Source organism: Semicossyphus pulcher, unplaced genomic scaffold (assembly GCF_022749685.1).
Source record: "Semicossyphus pulcher isolate SPU_LCO1_2020_fin unplaced genomic scaffold, fSemPul1.0.p SCAF_20, whole genome shotgun sequence".
Taxonomy (NCBI): Eukaryota; Metazoa; Chordata; class Actinopteri; order Labriformes; family Labridae; genus Semicossyphus; species Semicossyphus pulcher.
In genome coordinates this window covers 8,240,624-8,260,116 of record NW_027211694.1, presented here as the reverse complement: position 1 = coordinate 8,260,116, position 19,493 = coordinate 8,240,624, and the positions used below count along the sequence as shown (strand labels likewise).

At 41.1% G+C, this 19,493-nt stretch overlaps 1 protein-coding gene across 1 annotated transcript in view; it reads left to right on the top strand.

The window, feature by feature from the left end:
• The window catches only part of LOC138599319 (voltage-dependent calcium channel subunit alpha-2/delta-1-like), a 111,692-nt gene that overhangs the window by 16,602 nt on the left and 75,597 nt on the right, over positions 1 to 19,493 (top strand). The window contains exons 2-3 of the mRNA XM_069670924.1: positions 1,490 to 1,571; positions 4,239 to 4,355. Of these exons, the coding sequence (XP_069527025.1) occupies positions 1,490 to 1,571; positions 4,239 to 4,355 (199 nt within the window). The remainder of the gene's footprint in view (positions 1 to 1,489; positions 1,572 to 4,238; positions 4,356 to 19,493) is intronic.

The window sequence follows — 19,493 nt, the reverse complement described above, 5'->3', positions numbered from 1 at the left end:
GTATTGTTTTCAGAAGGAGCAGAATATGTTATGTGATGTTGAGCAACAGGAGGTGGCTGTAGGGATTAGACCTGTTGTTTGGAGACAGTACTTTGGCTTAAATAACTTAAGCAACTGCTAAAAGTTCTTACATAAGAGAAAATACTTGAAAAATATCTCTATCAATGCTTTTTCTAAGCTTAAAGGTGTAGATTGACATTTTGTAAATAGGCGAATAAATTTTACTGCTGAGAGCGTAATTAGAAGCTACTACGTTAGCTACCGTTAGCTTAGTTTTGCTCACTTACAGGAAGAAGCTTACTTAAACCGAAGTGCAACACCTTTTGGCACATAACCCTCTTTAGAACCACATTCATAATTTGTTTTTTGTATGGCTTTAACAAACAAAGAGAATGTGTTTAATTAGTGCATTTAAGAAGGGCTAGCAGGAGTATTTGGCTAGCGCCAAGCTAGCTTGTTTCCCCATTCCGAATGTTTAAATGGACAAATTAGCTAAGCAGCTTCTGGCTGTAGGTTGTTATTCACTGTTAAAACTAGCACGCTAGTAAGTATATGTTCTAAAATGTGAAACTATTTCAGTTTAGAGCTAATAAATGTGTTATTAGGAGTTATGTCACAAAGTTTATTAGACTTGTATACTGTACATCTTCTTTAGACGTTGGAAATAAACGTCAAATATTTTGTACAGTGCATGTGAGGTGTAAAAGCTATGTCGGGTCTCCCCGGCCAAGTAAAGAGATTCATTGGTGTTTTGACAGCGAGGGGTATGGTGGATATGGTCTCACATAGACACTACACATGCTCATACACACGCACACATAACCTGAACTGAACTGAACGTCAGGGGATTCCATATAAGGAACTGGTGTCCTTAAATTCCTTATGGCTAAGTTACAGGGCATGAAGTTGATTTACAACAGTTTGGACATGCTAATAATTACAGTTAAGATTTGTTCATGGACACACACAGACACAAAAGGGGTCATACTGGAGTTTTTAGAAATGCAAAAACAATAAAATCTATTTTTACTTTGCTAAAGAAAGCTCTGATAAGTGCGGTAAAGTCAAATGAAACAAAGTCTAAACTCTAATAAATAATTTGTTCTCTCTAGCTTTATTCTATAGATTTCTCTTTCCCTTTATGTCCTCTTTCTCACAAGGAGAATACATTAACCAGCATCTCACCCCTGAGGATGTGACACTCGCATGCTGACAAACTGTGAATAGCTCTCGCTTTAATGCACTTCTCATGTGGAGTAGAGCAATGTATTCACTTGGTTAAACATTATTATTTGATGCTTCCCCTCCCTGAATCTATACAGCATTTTTTGCTGAAAGAATATTGTGATAGTAAAGCTCAATTTAGGTCATATGACCTGCTGGGCTGAATCAAACTGTATGTGATTTGGGCAGCTCAAGAGATGTGATTAAGTTGTCCAATTGTAAACGAGGATTGATCAGCTAACTGATTGTGTTTTGTGTGTTGTAGAGTAAAGGAATGGGTGGACCAGATGCAAAAGGAGTTGACCACATTAACAGACACAGCCAGTGGAGTGGATGACCTAATACAGGTAAGCAACACAATACATACTGTAACTGTTGCGCCAATTGTCCGTAGCCGATACATTTTAGACTTCTTAGAAAAAGAATGTAATATTATGTAAGTTAAGCTGATTTTTGAATTGTCCTCGCTTCTACATTTATGAAAGGTAGCAGATAATACGTCGCCTATTTTGGAATTTTAAAAAAGCATTTTATTTAATGTTCGTGAAACAGGGGGTCTAAGCTTTAGGGCATTTTTGTAGGCATTTTACATGACAGCAGATGACGGATATTTAAAACTTTATATAACTCACCAGTTTAAATTATATTACGACATGAAGTAATTAAGGGCATAGCTACTTTGAGTGACAGGTGGATGCCGCTAGCCGTCTGCCAGGTGCCACTACAGATAATTCAAGTTGCTGAACTTAACCTTTCGGCCGTGTTTGTGTTGTTGGTGCCCCTTGGAGAAATTTCCAGCAAATTTCAGGGTAATAATACAGCTTACTGTGCTGTTATTAGTATTAACAGACCGTCAAAGAAGTTTGTGCTCCAGGGCTTTGGTGAGTGAAATTCTAATATTATTTTAAAAACATGTTAACAGTAATTAACAGGTATCAGCGTCTGCGCTCACCATACTTAGCTTGTTAGCTTGTTAACGAGCTACTTAGCCAGCTGATGTATTAGCCTTGGGCATAGATTGTGTAACTGTTCAACTTTGGACTTAGCATTTGCTAACCCCTCACTCCTCTCCAGCTCTACCTTCACATCCAAATATGGTCACTTTTGGCTAAAAAAAAACATAATTAGAAACTAGCTTCAACTAGCTCAGTTAGCGTTGGTTATGCATCATTTATAATTGAAGCTGTTTATCCACAGTATTCTACATTTTGGAGAACACATCCTGTTGTTAAGATAATCTTCCACTCAGAAAGTTGAGGCTAGCAAGCAAGGCTAGCTAGCTGCTACTCGATAAGTGAGAGGTTGTTGGTCTAGCTTGGGAATATTAGCATTGATATACAACACACTCCTGTATACAGAAAGGTGGGTAATGAAGCTAGTGTTAGCTGTCTGTCTTTTATGACCAAACTGTCAACAGCCCTGGAACGTTAGCCTACCCCTTGATTTTTGTCACAACACAAACAACACAAAGCACTGAGCTGAGAGTTATACAGAAGGGAGTGTTCACATACACATACTGTTGAACCTATCTAAGCTAGCTAATGTTAGCACCTAAGCAGGTTACCGTTGTGACTTTTGGAATTTAAATGATACAACAACCTGTTTTTCCTGCCCCCCTTTTTTGCACTATTCAATTTACTAGTACCAACATTGTCCACAACAGTAAACTTACATTTCTTGTTTTTGTAACTCTTATCTTATTACATTTTAACATTAGTTGGACTTGTATAAAACCCATTATGCAGATACAGTCTTGACTTTTATTGCTTTAACTGTATTTATTGTACTGTCTGTCACCTTCTTTTCTACCTCCTCATTAACCTTCCTTGAGCGACCTCAGTTGTCACAATAAATCCCCTATATAGTCTATTTATAGTTGCTTCTCATTAGACATAACGCTGCATTATTTCGTTCTGCCAGCCCAGTGTGCACGCTCAAATAAGATCAGCGTCACGACTACTGTGATGACACACCCACACACGAGCCCACATCTGACAAAGGACAAGAAGCTTTTTAGATCCACATTGATTGACACTATGCATCTGGGACTAATGTTCTCTACTCCCCTCGAGAATCAAACCAGTCAACAAAGCTGATGTCTTTACAAAACATGTTCTTATTTGGTGTGGTGACATCACTTGAAACCAGCATCTTTTGTAACCAAATCCTTAAACTGTTGCTTAAGAAGAACCCTGATTCCATAGAATAACATGAGAATTTTCGATTCAAAGATGCACGAATCACCCGAGAAGCATTCAACATACATAATCCAAATCTCAAACTACTTTTGCACCGAAGCAAAATCCACTGGACGCCTTGAGGATGCAGACAAAGACATGCACGCGCCTCAGTTCTTGGCTTTGAATGTCGGACAGTGAAATCCCTCTAGGCTGCTAAATAATTGGCTGTTTGGCATTTGTGTTTCTTATTTCTTTTGCTTGAGCATATTCCATAGCACAGTAAATGGTCCTGTTACATAACCTGACATTGCAATTTAATCAGTGGACATGTAGCTTCCTTTTATAAATCACTGTGCTTTGGTCATTGAGGTTCGTTGAATAATGGAAGATGGTCACTTATTCGGAGTTCTCAGCCTCAAATATAGTACGTACGTGGGTAGAAAATATCTCAAGACTTGGAAAACTTGAGGACTTATCCAGATCGTATCAATACCGTTGTATGCATTAGATGGCATAATGATGAAGGGGTTATTCTGTGATCGATGTTAAGCAGAAACATAACATTTCACACCAAAAATATTTTCCAGTGTCTGTTTTACATGCTCAAACAACTGGTTCATTTGAGGTTCCATATCAGGGAAGCCACCTAGTAAATACTTTCAAAAAGCTGCTAAAAACTTGACCCTTCACCTTAGCCTTTAGCTAGCAATGACTTTACCCTTACAGGCTATGGGATGCCCTGGTTGCGGATTAAAACATTCCACCTAGGGCATATGTTTGTTTAATTCAGTTCTTCTCACATCTCACCCTGCTCTTCCCCTTTGTTTTTCTCAGATATATTATGACCACAGACCTGACTTCACCGTGGGGTCCAACAATGCGACGAAACTGGTGGCGACGGCTGCTGGGGACATAGAGAAACTGCTGGCTAACCGTTCCAAAGCCCTGAAGGTAAGTGTGAGCTCCTAAAACAATATTATCTCGTGGTAAGCCTGCTTTTGGAGGCAGAGAATGAGTCAGTTTGCTGTCAAACTACCAGTAAAATCTGTTATTTTTCAGTTTGAGATAGGAACACAAAATGCAAATTCTGGTGTGTTTGTGAGCTCAGATCTAGCGTCTCTCCAAGCACAGTGCCCGGAGCCCACACAGAAACAGTCTGCTTCTCCTCATTTAACGTCAGTGGAGCGCAGCCACAGCCTCAGGCCATTCACTGATCCAATATAAGCAGACATCCTCCAGCTAGATGACTTAATTCACAGTTCGCAGTCTGGAATGCAACATGCCAAAATGTATAGAATTTACATTGTGTGTGTAAGTGTTGCATCACGGATCACCCTGTTCAGTTTCAACTTTGAAGAATCCTCCTTAGTCTTTCTTGTTAGCACCAAGGCCTGCCTGTTTTCTTAGCTTGTTTATCCCAACCAAACACAAGAAAAATGCTATGAAGGCTACACAAGCCGAATGCCTTGTATTTTGTAGCAAAGTGTTCCTGACAGTGTTTACAGCAAGTAGCTGAACTCCTTCTTGTTGAATGGCTGAGACCTTGGAAGAGCTGTGAGGTTGTGTCAGAGTTGGTTCCTCTGTTTGTGTAACCCACAGAGAACACATCGCATATCATTTCCATACATAACACAACCTCGTGGAGAATGGCCACTTGCCGAGCCCTTGGGATGACACGTTTGATCTTATTGGTCCACCACTTCGGTCTAGACTAAAATATCTCAACAACATTAAGAAGAAGCATGGTCCCCAGAGGATGGATCCTAACTACTCTGACGACTCCTTTACTTTGTCTCGCGCGACCAGACTTTTTTGACTTTTGGTGAAATGTCTTGACAGATATTGGATGGATTGCAGGAACTTGTACTTGTACTTGTACAGATTCGGGGTACCCAGAGGATATCCAGTGTCTTTGGTGACTCCCTCATCTAGCATCACCTGCAACTTTCCACTCATACAATGCAATATCTACTAAATCAAACATGTATTGATGGATTGGCACATTATTTCATATATTCATTCATGGTTCCTAGAAGATATATCCTTATGACTTTTAAGAACATCTCATTATTCCTCTAGTGCCACATTTGTGGTTTCAAATGGAAACTGTTGAATGGGTGACAAATTAAATTTGGTACACCCAATCATGTCCCCCTGAAGATCAATTAGAATAACTTTGGTGAAACCTATAGACTTTATAAAAGAAGTGTAGGTGGCCACTGTGACGTCACCCATCGAAGGCTTGAGTTTGACCATATTTGGACGACTGGTTGGTACACATTGCTTCCTCTCTACTCTGGTCAACAGGTCAATGGGGTATAGACTTGTCAATCACAGGTTGCCACGCCCTAAAGCATACCCTGCTTTATCATCTTTTCACTATCAATGGGACCATCATTTCCAAAATGATAGTCATGCTGTATTGAAGACTTAAAACTCGCAATTTAGACTAGAAACTGAGGTAATCAACTGAGAAGTAGAAAGAATGCAGCTTTAAAGCACTAAGATGGTGGACATGGTAAACATTATCCACTAAACAACACCATAAAAGCACTGTCATTGTGAGCATGTTAGCAGCTTGCACTATAAAGCCACAAAGAACTGCTCGTGTGGCTCTAGACTCTTGTTACAATTGAAAACAAGTGAAATTGATCTTTACAACCTTTCACTGCTCCTTAGTTTAAACACAACAGAATCAGGCCAACTGAATTAGGATCTTCAGGCGCTCCCAGCCTCAATCAATCGGCCCCAGAGAGCCAGAAATATCCAATTAAAGCCCGACAGCCTGTTGCCATAGTTAGGTTCTCATTGATTACCCCATCAGTCCAGCCGAGCACTTTGTTTTTCTTGCATCCCAATAATTGCCAGGGAGATGAGGGACTATTCGTTTTTTTTGGTGTTGTCGTGTCGCACCTTGGGAGAGAAACACGACGGCTCAGTGGATTGATGAAAACGGAATAGAGACGTTAAACTACAGGCTGTGTTTTTCCATTTGATCAACACCATCTGCTGTGTGTTCCACCTGTGCCAGTTAGCGACAGTTGTTTCGCTCTTTGCTGGAACTGTGAAAACGGCGAGGGAGGCAGGGATGATGTATATGTATTTTTTTTTTAACTAAACACCATATGCTGATGTTTTTTGTTTCTCTAAAAAAAAGTATGCTTACTTGTCACTGCATTAGTTCTGAGGAGGAGGGGGCCAGTGGTGGTTTGGTAGCTACTGTAAATGGCGCTCTGTATAATGAAGTGGAGTCGAGCCAGCTTTATGGCAATCAATTTATGTAAGGGACCATAAATAGTCGCAGCGTCCACTTAGCTGAATCATGAATTGAAATGGGAGTAGGGAAAGGACGAAGGTAGCGTCTGTAATAAACTTGACCTGGCCTACACATCTAATATGTCCTTTTGAATATATGCAGGAAAGGATCCCATCCTTTGTCTCCTATCATCATCTCGTTCTCCATTCGGGGCTGATTACACGTAGCATAAAGTGATCATGTAAAAATGCGAGAGGTTATATCCTTCTTTCAGGGAGAGAGAAAGATTGAATGGCCTGATGCGTTCCACAGAGACATGATGATGAGCAGAGGCAGAGTGGTAGGAAGTTCATGAGTGCACTAAGCCACACCCCCCCCATGAGGCAGCGTACAAAAGACTAGAAGCCTATTACAGACCTCACATCCATTAGGACCTTGGCCTCTTAGCACACAATTCAACAAACAGGACGCTCTTCTTATTCACCCAGCATATGCATGGTACATGAAAAGAATACACCTCCAGGTACTGTTACATTGAATAATGAAATGTTACTGTGAGCTGTGTCATGAAATACAGCTGAAAACTGGAATTAACATCCAAACAGTAAAACCCATTTGGCAAGGAGGAAGCAGAGACTTGGTTAGTCTGTGGTTTTCCTGCTTTGATGAGTCGAAATAACCCCTTTAAGAAGTTTCTATTGTTCTTCAACGGTAAGTATGAGTTGTACAGTAGATTGGCACATGCTATAAACCAATGGTGAATTCAACTTAGTGTGACTTTCACTGCTTATTGGTCGATATTTATTCATCTTGATGAACCATGCTAGTAACCCATACAGTTAAAAGTAGGACAGTGGTGTTCTACCTTGAATTTGAAACTTATTTTATTTGATAGGGTTCCAACATAGAGCATGGAAATGATGCACAAAGAGGCTGTTACTACGTCATAGCTATGACATAACTATTACTGTGATAAAGACCAAAACATTTCGAGCGCCCCCTGCTGACTGGCTGCAGTATAGCTCATAAAGCCCGCCTCCTCCATGTTAACAAATGGGACATAAGTCCCAAGTTAAGGGTTCGTTTCGGTTAGCGGAAGTGGCTACAGTGGCGCCACCCACAACTCTGGCTCCAAATGATGTCACCATCACAAGATGGCAGCGCCTATCACGGGGGCTATTTTGGCATCACTTTCGTACAAAGGGAGCAGATGGAGACGTGTCGTCCATTTTTATATACAGTCATTGATAAAAGCTAATGAATGGCCAAAGCTGGAACACTTGACTTTATGTTTGGTAGTATTGAAGCTAATTGTAGCAACATATACAGAAGTACATTGGATGTAAACATTGTTTAAACCCAGCTGGATATCTTTTTTTTAAATCCATCAAGAATACCAACTCATACTTGTGACATGTAGGAAAGTAACCCTAAGTTTTTTAAAGCTACTGTGAGGAACTCTCAGGTTGTGTTGCTGTGGCGCCCTCTGTGGACAAAGCCGTACCTCTTATGTCTTTGCCCATTTTGTCCTGTAGCTAATTGGCGGTGCTTTCTTTTACAGTCATGTATCACTCACTTTAAATTTTTTCTCTGACCCCCCTCCCCGGCAGCTGTTTCAGGCCTTAAAAATAACTAATTGTCGCTGATTGTCTGGTTTGCTTTTGTAGGTCATATAGTTTAATCAGAATTAATTTTAGTCTGTTTAGTAATCAGCGAAAAACTCCTCACACGAGCTTTAAGTCATGTTCACTTTTTATGTTGCCAAAAAGATGTGTAGCCAGCTTGTTCTTAACAGTCGTTAATTTAAGCAGCTTGGACAATGTCCCAACGCAATTACCCTGCGGCATAATTTCTTTCATAGTTTATTGTTAAATCTGGCGTAAAAAATTCAGGTTGGATAGTAGGCTTTTGGTGGCTGTCTTGAGCGATTGATGGGTCTTACAAACATGGACATTCATCCAGGAGGCCGTGGTCCAATTGCTACATGTAACAAATGGTCAATTAATTTTTCGGAAGTTGACATCTTTTTTTTGTAATGTAACTTAAGCCAGTTATGGTTTGTACCATACTTACATCTTACATCACGTAAGTTACATACCTACTTATTTAAACGCAAACCATTGTGTTTTTCCTAAACCTTACCTTGAGTAGTTTTGGTGTGTAAACATGACCGTACTGAACTTCGTTTAACCAATTGTTACACATTCAGAAGTCATAAAATATGAAATGTTTGTCAGCAAAATTTACTTTGAAAATCAAATCGGATATATTTCTTTTTTGCTGACATAGCTGCTTTATTTTGAAAGTCTAACCTGACGTTGAATATTTTTAATAGCTAACTTGACTGCAGAGCCCTGCATGTGCCAAACTGACACGAGAGTGATACCTAGATAGTCACATTTTGAAGTTTTGGGCCAGTGTCAGAGAACTTGGTAAAAATGCAGTATAGACTCCTTTAATTGAAGTATCTCCTTTTGGTCCTCAATCATGATGTCACACAGGACTCTCCTGTCAAAAAGTAATAATAAAATTTTCTAATAATATTGTATATTGTTCAACGTCGGACAGAGCTCTTCTAACCCGTTGAAATGGTTTGCATTCCTTCTCCTGCAGCCGTACAGTTCAGCCGTTGACTGGTGGCATCTTTCTTAACACTGCAGCGACTTGCCTCCCCCTGGCTATGCTGTTCAAGTGTTTATTTGTTTGTGCGTCAGTGTGTGTCTCTGCATATGTGTGTTTAGCGATTGTCAAAGAACACAATCCCATTAGAATGATGGCTGATGTCATTAACTTAATCAGAGGACCCGCCTGGATTCGCTGTCCGTCAATCTGACATCTGCCCATCCTGTCAGCTCGATTCCTGCGCTGCGTTTGACGCCCGTGCTCCCTTGACATGTAATCTTTCAAATGTTGGCAGCTGGGGCTACTTAGAAGGAGACAGGTTTTTCATCACAGAAAAAAATATGGCCAACGTCATGTCTATTATTACACTCAAAGTTGCCATGTTTTTACAGTGGTAACTTTGGAAAGAATACAAACAAGCATGGCCGCAGCGGCTGCAACATACATGGTTTAACAAAGTCTTCTAATATTTCAAGAATTAATTAATTAGATGGTGAAACATGCAAGGAATTTTAGCAGATTGCTCTCAATGTACATACAGAACAAGGACAGCAACCATCCATTGTCTGCCGCTTATCCGGGGCCGGGTCGCCATGGCAGCAGGCTCAGCAAGGTGACCCAGGCGTCCCTCTCCCCAGCAACGTCTTCCAGCTCCTCCTGGGGGATTCCGACGCGTTCCCAGGACAGACGGGATATATAATCCCTCCAGTGGGCCCCTGGTCTGCCCCTGGGTCTCCTCCCAGTTGGACGTACCCGGAAAACCTCCAAAGGGAGGCGCCCAGGAGGCATCCTGATCAGATGCCTGAACCACCTCAACTGACTCCTTTCAATGCGAAGGAGTAGCGGCTCTACTCCGAGTCTCCTCCGGATGTCAGAGCTCTTTACCATATCTCTAAGGCTGAGCCCAGAAAGATCTCATTCTTACAGTCACTACCCAAGGCTCATGACCACAGGTGAGGGTTGGAACGTAGATCTACTGGTAAATGGAAAGCTTTGCCGTTAGGCTCAGGTCCCTCTTCACCACAGCGTTGATGGTGGTGGTGAAGAACAAATAAACTACTTCACACAAATAGACTACTTCAGATTTTTACCTGGACTCTTGTGGATTCTCCTTGTGGTGTCTTCACCTGTTACAATGTCACAATTTAATTGCTTTTGTCCAAAGGGACGTACATCTGAGAGTTAACACAACGTGAGCAACGATCAAGACAGGAGGGAACAAAGTCAGTAAGTGCCATCAAACAGCTTCAAGTGCGATTGGACACTGGTCAACAAGATCAGTATCATCATCATCATGAAAATCCTAGTCAGCATAAACTACATCTGTCATCATCATCAACAGCATCAACATCATTAAGGTCAGGGTGTTCCTGAAAGAGCTAGGTCTTAAGCTTCTTCTTAAAGGTGAAAGGGACTCTGCGGACTGAATGGAGTTTGGTAACTCGTTCCACCACCGAGTGGCGACTGGGAGCCAGAGGAGTGACGTGCCGTTTTGGGTTGATTGAAGACCAGTTGCGCTGCTGCATTCTGGATCAGCAGTGGTGTTGCGTGCTCTGAAAGGTTCTCTTTCATTGGAATATGGTTGGACCTGTTGTTGGACGTTTGTTTCCCTGGATTCTTTACAGTAAGCCCTTTGCCTCGTCTTTTTGTCTGCACCTGGGTCCTCCTTCTTTTTCTTAAATCCAAAGCTTAACAGCAACAGTGTGGTTTAAGTTTAAGCAAGTTATGTCAGTTCTTTATTGCCCATTTTATTATCTAAAAAAGATTTGACAGACTTGGGTCAGTCTATCAGTGTTTCTGCACTCGTTTCCCGTCAGTTTTGTCTCCACTCTATCAAAGCTGTCCTAGAAACAGATTTTGTATCTGCCATGTGTCTTTTGCGTTTGAGCAAAAGTAGCCAGTACCCAGAAGGACTTCTTTCTCCTGAGTTCTACTTTTTTAATATGGAGTTTGGTACAGTTTCCGTACTTCCTTTCTTTCATGTAGCAGCATGAAAAGGCTGCAGATGTATCACTGCCTCCCTCTTTCATTCAGCGTCTGGAACATGACTCCTCAGCCGTCTGTTTCAACCATTTCAACTTAATGTTCCCAAAGCGTTGTTGATCTGACTGGGGAACGAAATTTATTTCCCCGACTACTCCTGGGTGATCAAAGAAATCGCTTCTTTCATGTTGTGCCACATTATTCTGCATTCAGCACGCGCTGTCCTTAAAAGGACGTCGAGTGAAAGCGTGATTCCCGGCAGGAAAGAAACCGCCGCGGTGCCGAGAGAAAACTTTTTTTACCTCTGAAAGTTTTGTCGTCATCCGTGAGGTACTGTAGCTGATTGAGTGTTTTCAGAGGGATGTGTGTGGATGTGTTTGAGTGCGTGCCAGATTGCGAGTTGTCTCCCAGATCTCTTTGATACTTCAGGAGATGAGTTAGATTCTTTACATCTGCTGTCGTATCTCAGCCCTTCTGCTGATACAACCTTTACAGACACAAGAACTACACATTCCTAAATTTTTTGGCCTCTCTAAGCTTTCGTCCACATCCCCAAAACCCCTTTCTCTCTTTACTTCCCCATTCTTGTCACATATTGTCTTTTACTTCTCCTCTTCTGCGCCTCCTTTCTCCCACCCCGTCCTTCCATCCTCATTGCTCACAACTGCCTCTTGACTTCCTCTCCCATAACTTCACCACAGATTCCCTGTCACTCTTCATTCCCATTTTCCCATCCTTGCCTTGCCCCATGTTCCTCTTCTCTCCCTCTCTGTCCTCTCAGATTTCTCCCCATCTGAATGGATGTGTCTGTGTGTGTTTGCATGCGTGTGTTTGTGTGGTACAGTTTGAATATGGATGCTAAATTCTTCTGAAAGTAAGGAAACATTACACTTTAAAATGTGATCCCCTCTCTCTGTTCCCATGTCGTCCTCCTTTTTGTAGGCCATTCTAGGCCATTTGTTTGGATATCTTAACACCTACCATACATATAAACCTGACTATTTCTTATATATTTTACAGTAGAGGTATTCATTTGTACATTTAAAACAAACCTAGAAATATCTGCCGCATCTTGATACCAAGTGTAATCGGGACCATGATGTTTCCCTTTCTTCAATTAAATGAAGGGTGGATACATTCTTCTTAGGAGTTAAAGAACGTCCTTGAAAAACACGAGTTTCCATGTTCAGCCCGTTCTCACAGTCGTCAAATACAACAGCTTGGTCAGAGGCCCAAAGCATTGGCATCAGAAGAAGTTCGAGAAAGTCTACTTAAGGTGGTGGTTAGGGGCGACATATCGGTCATCCGAGAGACCAGGATCAGTTCCAGTGTGAATCAATTCGTTGATGTTGTCTGTGAAGGTTCTCAGTCATCCAGGTCATGGTATTTTGAAGCTTAATCCAAAAGGCAACTGGACTTGTAGCATCTGTAGGCAGGGACGTGGATTTCCAGGAAGGCAAGTGTTCTGTTTGAGCTAAGCTTGTAGTCTGAGTAATATTGACCAATCACGTATCAGCAGGCTGCGGCGTATGCAGGAAAAACAGCCTGTGAGGAGAGCAAAATCTGGCGGAATGTAATCACGGCTCCCATCAGCGTGACCAGACGACCATTTAGCTTCTTATTAATCTCTATAAACAGAAATCTTCATGCTAACAGCTAACAATCTGTTCTAGATCTAAACATTAACTTGGGATGAATTCCCCTGACGCTGTGTCACGAAAGCCGTTCAACGTTCAGATTTACCGACTTCCTCAAATGAGATCGATCCGACCTCTGTTCAACAAACGAGCATTTTAAAAATTTTCTTCTCCTCTTGAGGACAGAAAAGGAAGTCTTGACAGGAAGTCGCTTACCGCCCGGTACGTTCACCGGTGTCCACGGAGGCTGTATCGTCTAAGACTATAGCAGATGGGATCCGAGATTGATTGTAAACTGACTGGTGGACTGTGAAATTGAGGTGAGGTTCACATCCCGGCCAGAGAAGACACCTGGTTTGAAAGAGGTGTCAAGGAAGACATCTATGTTACGCTGGAAAAACCATCCCTTAACAGAGGTGGTGGCCTAAGACACCCCCAATCACCCACTTACAATGCAGTGTTGCCTAAACAAACTCTGGAGCATGTGAGCCCAACGACCAAGCAAACAGTTAGTTGTGCCTTTTTTTACGTTAGTTATGTAACGTACGTCAAATACTGTGCGTTAGCTAAGTAACGTACGTTAGTTAGAGAACAAACATAATATAAAGACAACATTTTTCTAACTACAACAAATAAGTTGTTTCCTAAACCTGCAACTTAACGCTAATGTGAACCACATGTTTTCGGTTGTTGGACATCCAAAAGTCATAAACGGTGAAACATTTGTAGAAGCTTTATTTTAAAAAAACACCCAGGTGTTGCATATTTATTTTTACTAACTTGAAGCTGCTATATTTGACGAATATTTGATGTGTTGGCAGAGAGAATTTGTCGGCTGCCAGAACAGAAATATGTCAGGTTCTCCACATTAAAATACAAAGAAATGAAATCATCGAATGTAAATAAAACACTCCACAACAGAAGGACCCATCTGCCAACAGCTGCCCTGCATCGTTTCCCTCCTCTTACTCAGTTTGTGTCTCTGTGTGACTCACATCCTCCTCCACTGTACTACGCTCCAATACCTCCATCATTACATCCACCCTGAGCTTCCACGTATGTGACAGCATGACTGACCTACAGTGTACATTTTAAATGAGCTCACACAACACACACACACACATCACTCAGACACCTTTGGTCCATTTGCTCATTACACTGACCCGGGCTTCTTTTTTTAACCCGCGTTGACAGTAGATCTCCCTCATATCCAGGCCACTTCTGACTCTGTTCTCATTAATTATTGAATCGTTCCTCTTAACCGATACTCTTTGATGGGGCCTGTGGTTAACTTCCCCCAGTGGAACAGGTCATTTGTCTTCTCACGCTGACACCGGCGGAGATCTGCAGATGCGTTCACTTCTCATAAAACAGATGAATATGCAGAATGCTTTAGTCTTATAAGACTACAAACCTGCAAAATAAAAGTCTTTTTAATTTCCCAAGCTTACCTAACCTGTAATAAGACCTCCTCCAGTAGTCTGAAGTGTTTGTGCACTTGTTTGCAGCACAAACAGGCTTCAATATCAGGCTCTTACATTTGTATTTACCGTAAAATCCGGATTATAAGACGCAGTCTGTTTTTGGGGGGTATCTCAGAGGGAAAAAAGGTTTTCCTCAGCTATTTATAAATTTATTTAAACTCTTTTATTTATTTGTTTTTAATTTGAAATGCATTTAAAACACACAAATTACAGCCAACCATCTGTTTTCACCATGTCGTGTTTACAATCCTGCTAGCTACCGGTGCTGTAGTCGAGCTCAGTTTACGGCAGGAGTGGCCAACCCTGCTCCTGGAGAGCTACCCTGCTGCATGTTTTAGCTTTCTCCGTACTCTAACACCTGATTTCAATGATCTGCTCGTTATCAGCCAACTGAAGCGTCTCAGGGGATTGATAACGAGCGAAACATTCGAATTAGGTGTGTTAGAGTACGGAGAAACCTAAAACATGCAGGACGGTAGCTCTCCAGGAGCAGGGTTGGCCACCCCTGGTTTACGGTAACCTTGATGAAGTCTGTGACGAAGCTTTAGCTACATTATAGCGCCATCGTCTGGGTAAAATACCATCACACAATAAAATAGTTATCTCTGCATTTTATGCTGGTATATTGGTCACACCGGTTTATAGGACGCAGCCCACTTTTTAGATGACATTTTTTTCTTGAATTATTATTATTTTTTAATAAAAAGTGCATTTTTATACACCAAATTTTACGGTATATAACATCTAAATTGATATTTTTCACAACACATTGAACATGGAAACTGACTCATCATGAATCTGATTATACAGCAAAAAACACTCATACAAGGGTAGCTTGTTGCAGTCCCAATTATATCTTAACGATAAAACATAAAACCAAATTTTTGATGCCATTTCAGTGTGTTTATATTAGTGATTACATGTGTATATATCGTAGTGTTTATTTAACTGTGTCATGAGTTCTTATTGTTTAATTTTGTATTTAATATAGTTCTTGTCTTGATTTAGTCTTGTTTAGTTATGTAATTCATTTGTGTTTCATTGTCTAGAGAGTTCTGCTATCACAGTCCTGAGTTTGGTTTTTAGTGTTTCCTGTTTTATTTTGTAGTTCTTGCCCTATGTATGTTTTGTCTTGTTTTACTTCCTGCCTTTGTGTGTTTTCCCGCCTGTTTGATTATGTGCCCTGCCCTTATTGTTTTCACCTGCTCCCTTGATTATCTCACCTGTGCCCGATTAGTTTCACCTCCCCAGTGTATTTAGTCTTTGTCTTCCCTTGTCCCTGTGCTAGTTCGTTGGCGTCTGTCCATGTCCATGCATCGTGTTATTTCTCTGTGATCTCAGTGTTCCCTTGGATTACTTATCGCCTGTTTTGTTGGACCTTTTTTTACCATTGGATTTTGTTTGCCTGCCCCCCTTGGATTCCTCATACCAGTAAGCCTTTTGTTTCGCCTTCTGCCTTTTTGTTTAATTAAATACTTATTTCAGTCTGCATCTGGGTCCTCAACCATTTGTTTAAACCCTAAACCCTGACAAACTGGGGGTCTCTACTGTCCTCATGCAAGATCTAGATCCCCTAAAATCCACCTAGTGTTTCGCTCACCTTGCAAAACTCAGGGTGGCTGGGAGGTTTTGATAAATTAGATTTAAAAAATGAGTCTACCAAGCAAAACAGCAGCATTTAACAAAAATGTCTTGGGTCGTTTCCTATGTTTGCACGGTGGTAATGGAGGAGGAAAAAGCAGCAACTGTCCTGCAAGACGATGAGGCTGCGCATCTCCAAGTCTGCAGCAATGCAACTCATTCTCAACTCAGTCCTAATGTTGTCGTGCATTGTCCAGCATGAAATCAGACTGTGGTTGCAAGAATGACACAAAACTATAAGGACTGGAATCCTAGGCATTGAAACTTTATATCTGTGAAATCAAGTATGTTCGGCAGATCGGATAACCCTTAAATGAAATCCTTGCAGTCCAAAGAGGATTAATTTGGCTGATGGCTGGTCTGAAGACGCCCTGAAGCTAAAGAATTGACAGACTCTTTGAGGAAGGTTATTCTACACGAGTGCCTACAAGGAACTCCCTCTGACGCTTCGCACCCACCTTGAGGGATCCTTGTTGACCAAAGCAGCAGCTGAGAGGGACATGGCGTCCTGCCAAGACCTCCCCTCGACAGTCTGACCTACAGAGAGGATGATTAAAACCAAAGACGGGAAGAGGATAGAAAGAATAAAAGAGACGAAGGTTCTTTGTTTCAACTCTCTAGAGGGAAGTAAAAGAAGAACCCACGAGAAAATAAGAGGAAGAGACGAAGCAGGACTACAGAGCAGACAGCTGAGGCTATTTGAATATTGATCGGTGAGGGTTATTTCAGGCCTCGGATTGTGTTAGTGCTTTGGCAGGAGATCCAAAAGAAAAAAAAGTCCTGGCTGCCCACCAGAGTCTGAGCCGAATCGGTGTCCATTCTGGAAACGAAAACAACAGTTGTTTTCCAACCTTGGCTTCTCGGCCTCCATCGACAGGAAACCGAATTCTCCTAATTGCGAGTGGGCTGTCGGCGTCACTTGGATGCGAGTCCTAATTGCCGAGGAGAAAGATGGTCTGCACTCCAGGAGGAAGATAATGAACAAAGTGTTTTGGGTCTCCTGTGTTGCCGTCGCAGGGGAGCGTGGACCACAGATGCCGCAGGCTGCCATGACACCCGGGCTTCATAAACACATTCCTGAATCACTTCTCATTCTCCCACTTTAACTCGAGCACCCTCGTTTAACATATGCATGCATTTAACTCAAAATTGCCTCTGTAGTAGCATTCAAGTTCATTTAATTGTCTATGAAGAACATGAGCTCTTCAATGAAGCTGCTTTAAGTGTTGTGTTATGTAGCGGTGCGTAATTACACAGGAGTCACTGATCTCAAGTGTCTGGAAGTGCGTTATTAAACTGACACTGGATGACATGCTGTGAGTCATTAGGCACTGCTGTTAAAGCCCTAATCACAGAGTAGGCACACACACGCACACACACACACACACACACACACACTAGTGCTCATTAGCCTCCTCGCTCACTTGCTATTTTACAAAGCTGTACAATAAAGTGAAAATGAGTGCATATCCGCTCAAAGATCCTCCGCCATGATGACTTATATTCTGCTTCTGAAGTTCATTATGCAAACAGTTACTCGTGAAATTTCTTCCCTCCAAATTGCCGCATAAAGAACCCCTCGCGCTGATGGCCTCTCAGAGTAACCGGCCTGTTGCAAAGTGGGTCTGATTCGTAAGAAATATTACCTCCCTCAGTCACAGACTAATGAAGTGATGGAGATTGAAAGGCTCTATGGTAGGTTACTGCTGGAGCCCATAATTAGTTATGGGATTAGGAAAAATGTAGGGAACCCAAAACGAATAAAAACATAAAGTATATAGAAATTGATTTTTTTGAATCTTTATTAAATATGTGTTCAGGGACAGAGCGCTCTCAGGAATCCATTGACTGATTGAAAACACAACCATGCACCAATGATATATTTATTCAACAATGCTTTGTATGACTTAAATTACTATATGATTGTTATTTTATGGTTAGATTTTTGTTTTATATGTTAAACTATGGTCTTCCATTTCAATTCCATATATTGTGAAGCGCTTTGATATTTTTGGTCGGTCATATAAAGTAAGGGACAACTCGTGATGCAGTACGCGATACAATATGCGATAAGATATGTGTTGTGATGTGCGATATGATACGCAATACTATATGTGGTATGATACACAATACGATATGCAATGTGATATGCGATACGATATGTGATACTATATGCGATACGATACGCGATAAGATACACGATATGATATGCGATACAATACGTGATACGATACGTGATACGATACGCAATACGATATGCAATACGATATGCGCTACAATACGCGATACGATACGCGAGACAATTTGCGATACGTTACGTGATACGATACGTGATACGATACGTGATACGATACGTGATACGATACGTGATACGATACGTGATGTGATATGCGATATGATATGTGATACGTGGCACATGATAACTATAATATTTTGACACAGCGATTCTGCGATAATTTATATATTGCAAGACAATCATGTAATGACACATCACGATATCTTATTAAGTTCTTCTTCGGCCAATTCATCCAAATATTTGTTAAATAAAATATCGATATTTGGCGCCAACTTATGCATAATTGTATTGCGTAAGTCAGGATGACGATATATTGCCGTATTGATATTTGTCCCATCCCTAGTAAAGTATAACATTACTATGTAGTTTATATACTTTACTGTATACTATGCAAACCTGAGCCTCCATACTTCTTATCTTCTTATCTTAACTGTTATTTGCACTACGACAAACACACACACACCCCCATATGCCCCACATCAGCCGCCCAGTCTTTCTGTTCTTTAACGAGTGTTTGATACTTCTTGTATTTTAGTCACCTGATAAAATAGATATTTTGCCTCAGTTACTATTTGTAAATCACAGATAGAGACCACTGAGCAAAAATGTTATTCAGACTGAAATGCCATCACGCAAAATCAAGAGTAGTGCCATAAAAGTTCAAATACTTGCTTTTTTCTCATTTAGCATAAATTATGTGCAAGAAGCAAAACGGCGATCCATCTGACAATCATAGCTCTTAAACTGTCGTTCCTTTATTTGCTTTAAAGCCCAGGCCGCTTAGCTTTGAGCCAAAATGGCGGCTTTCCTGCTCCAAACTTACCTTCCAGAGGAGCATGAAACACATTTACTCGTAGTTTGCAGTGAGGAAGTGGTGCACAGAAGCAAAGAAAGAGCTAGTTTGTCCAGAAAACTTTTGTGCAATAAAAACTTTACCAGCTAACTAAAACATTTGTGTCGGAACAAAATAGAGACGAGTGATAATACTCTGCTGCTTTTACTGTGATGAGAGATTTTTAAGAAATCCTCTGTTTGGTGTGATGCAATGTTGTGCAAACACGTTCCAGTCCCTCTCACCAACGACTATTAATAATTAATGTCTATAATGTTGCAGAAAATGTTGAATCAGTGAGATGGAGTGTTAGTGTCAGATTTTAGCCACTGGTGACT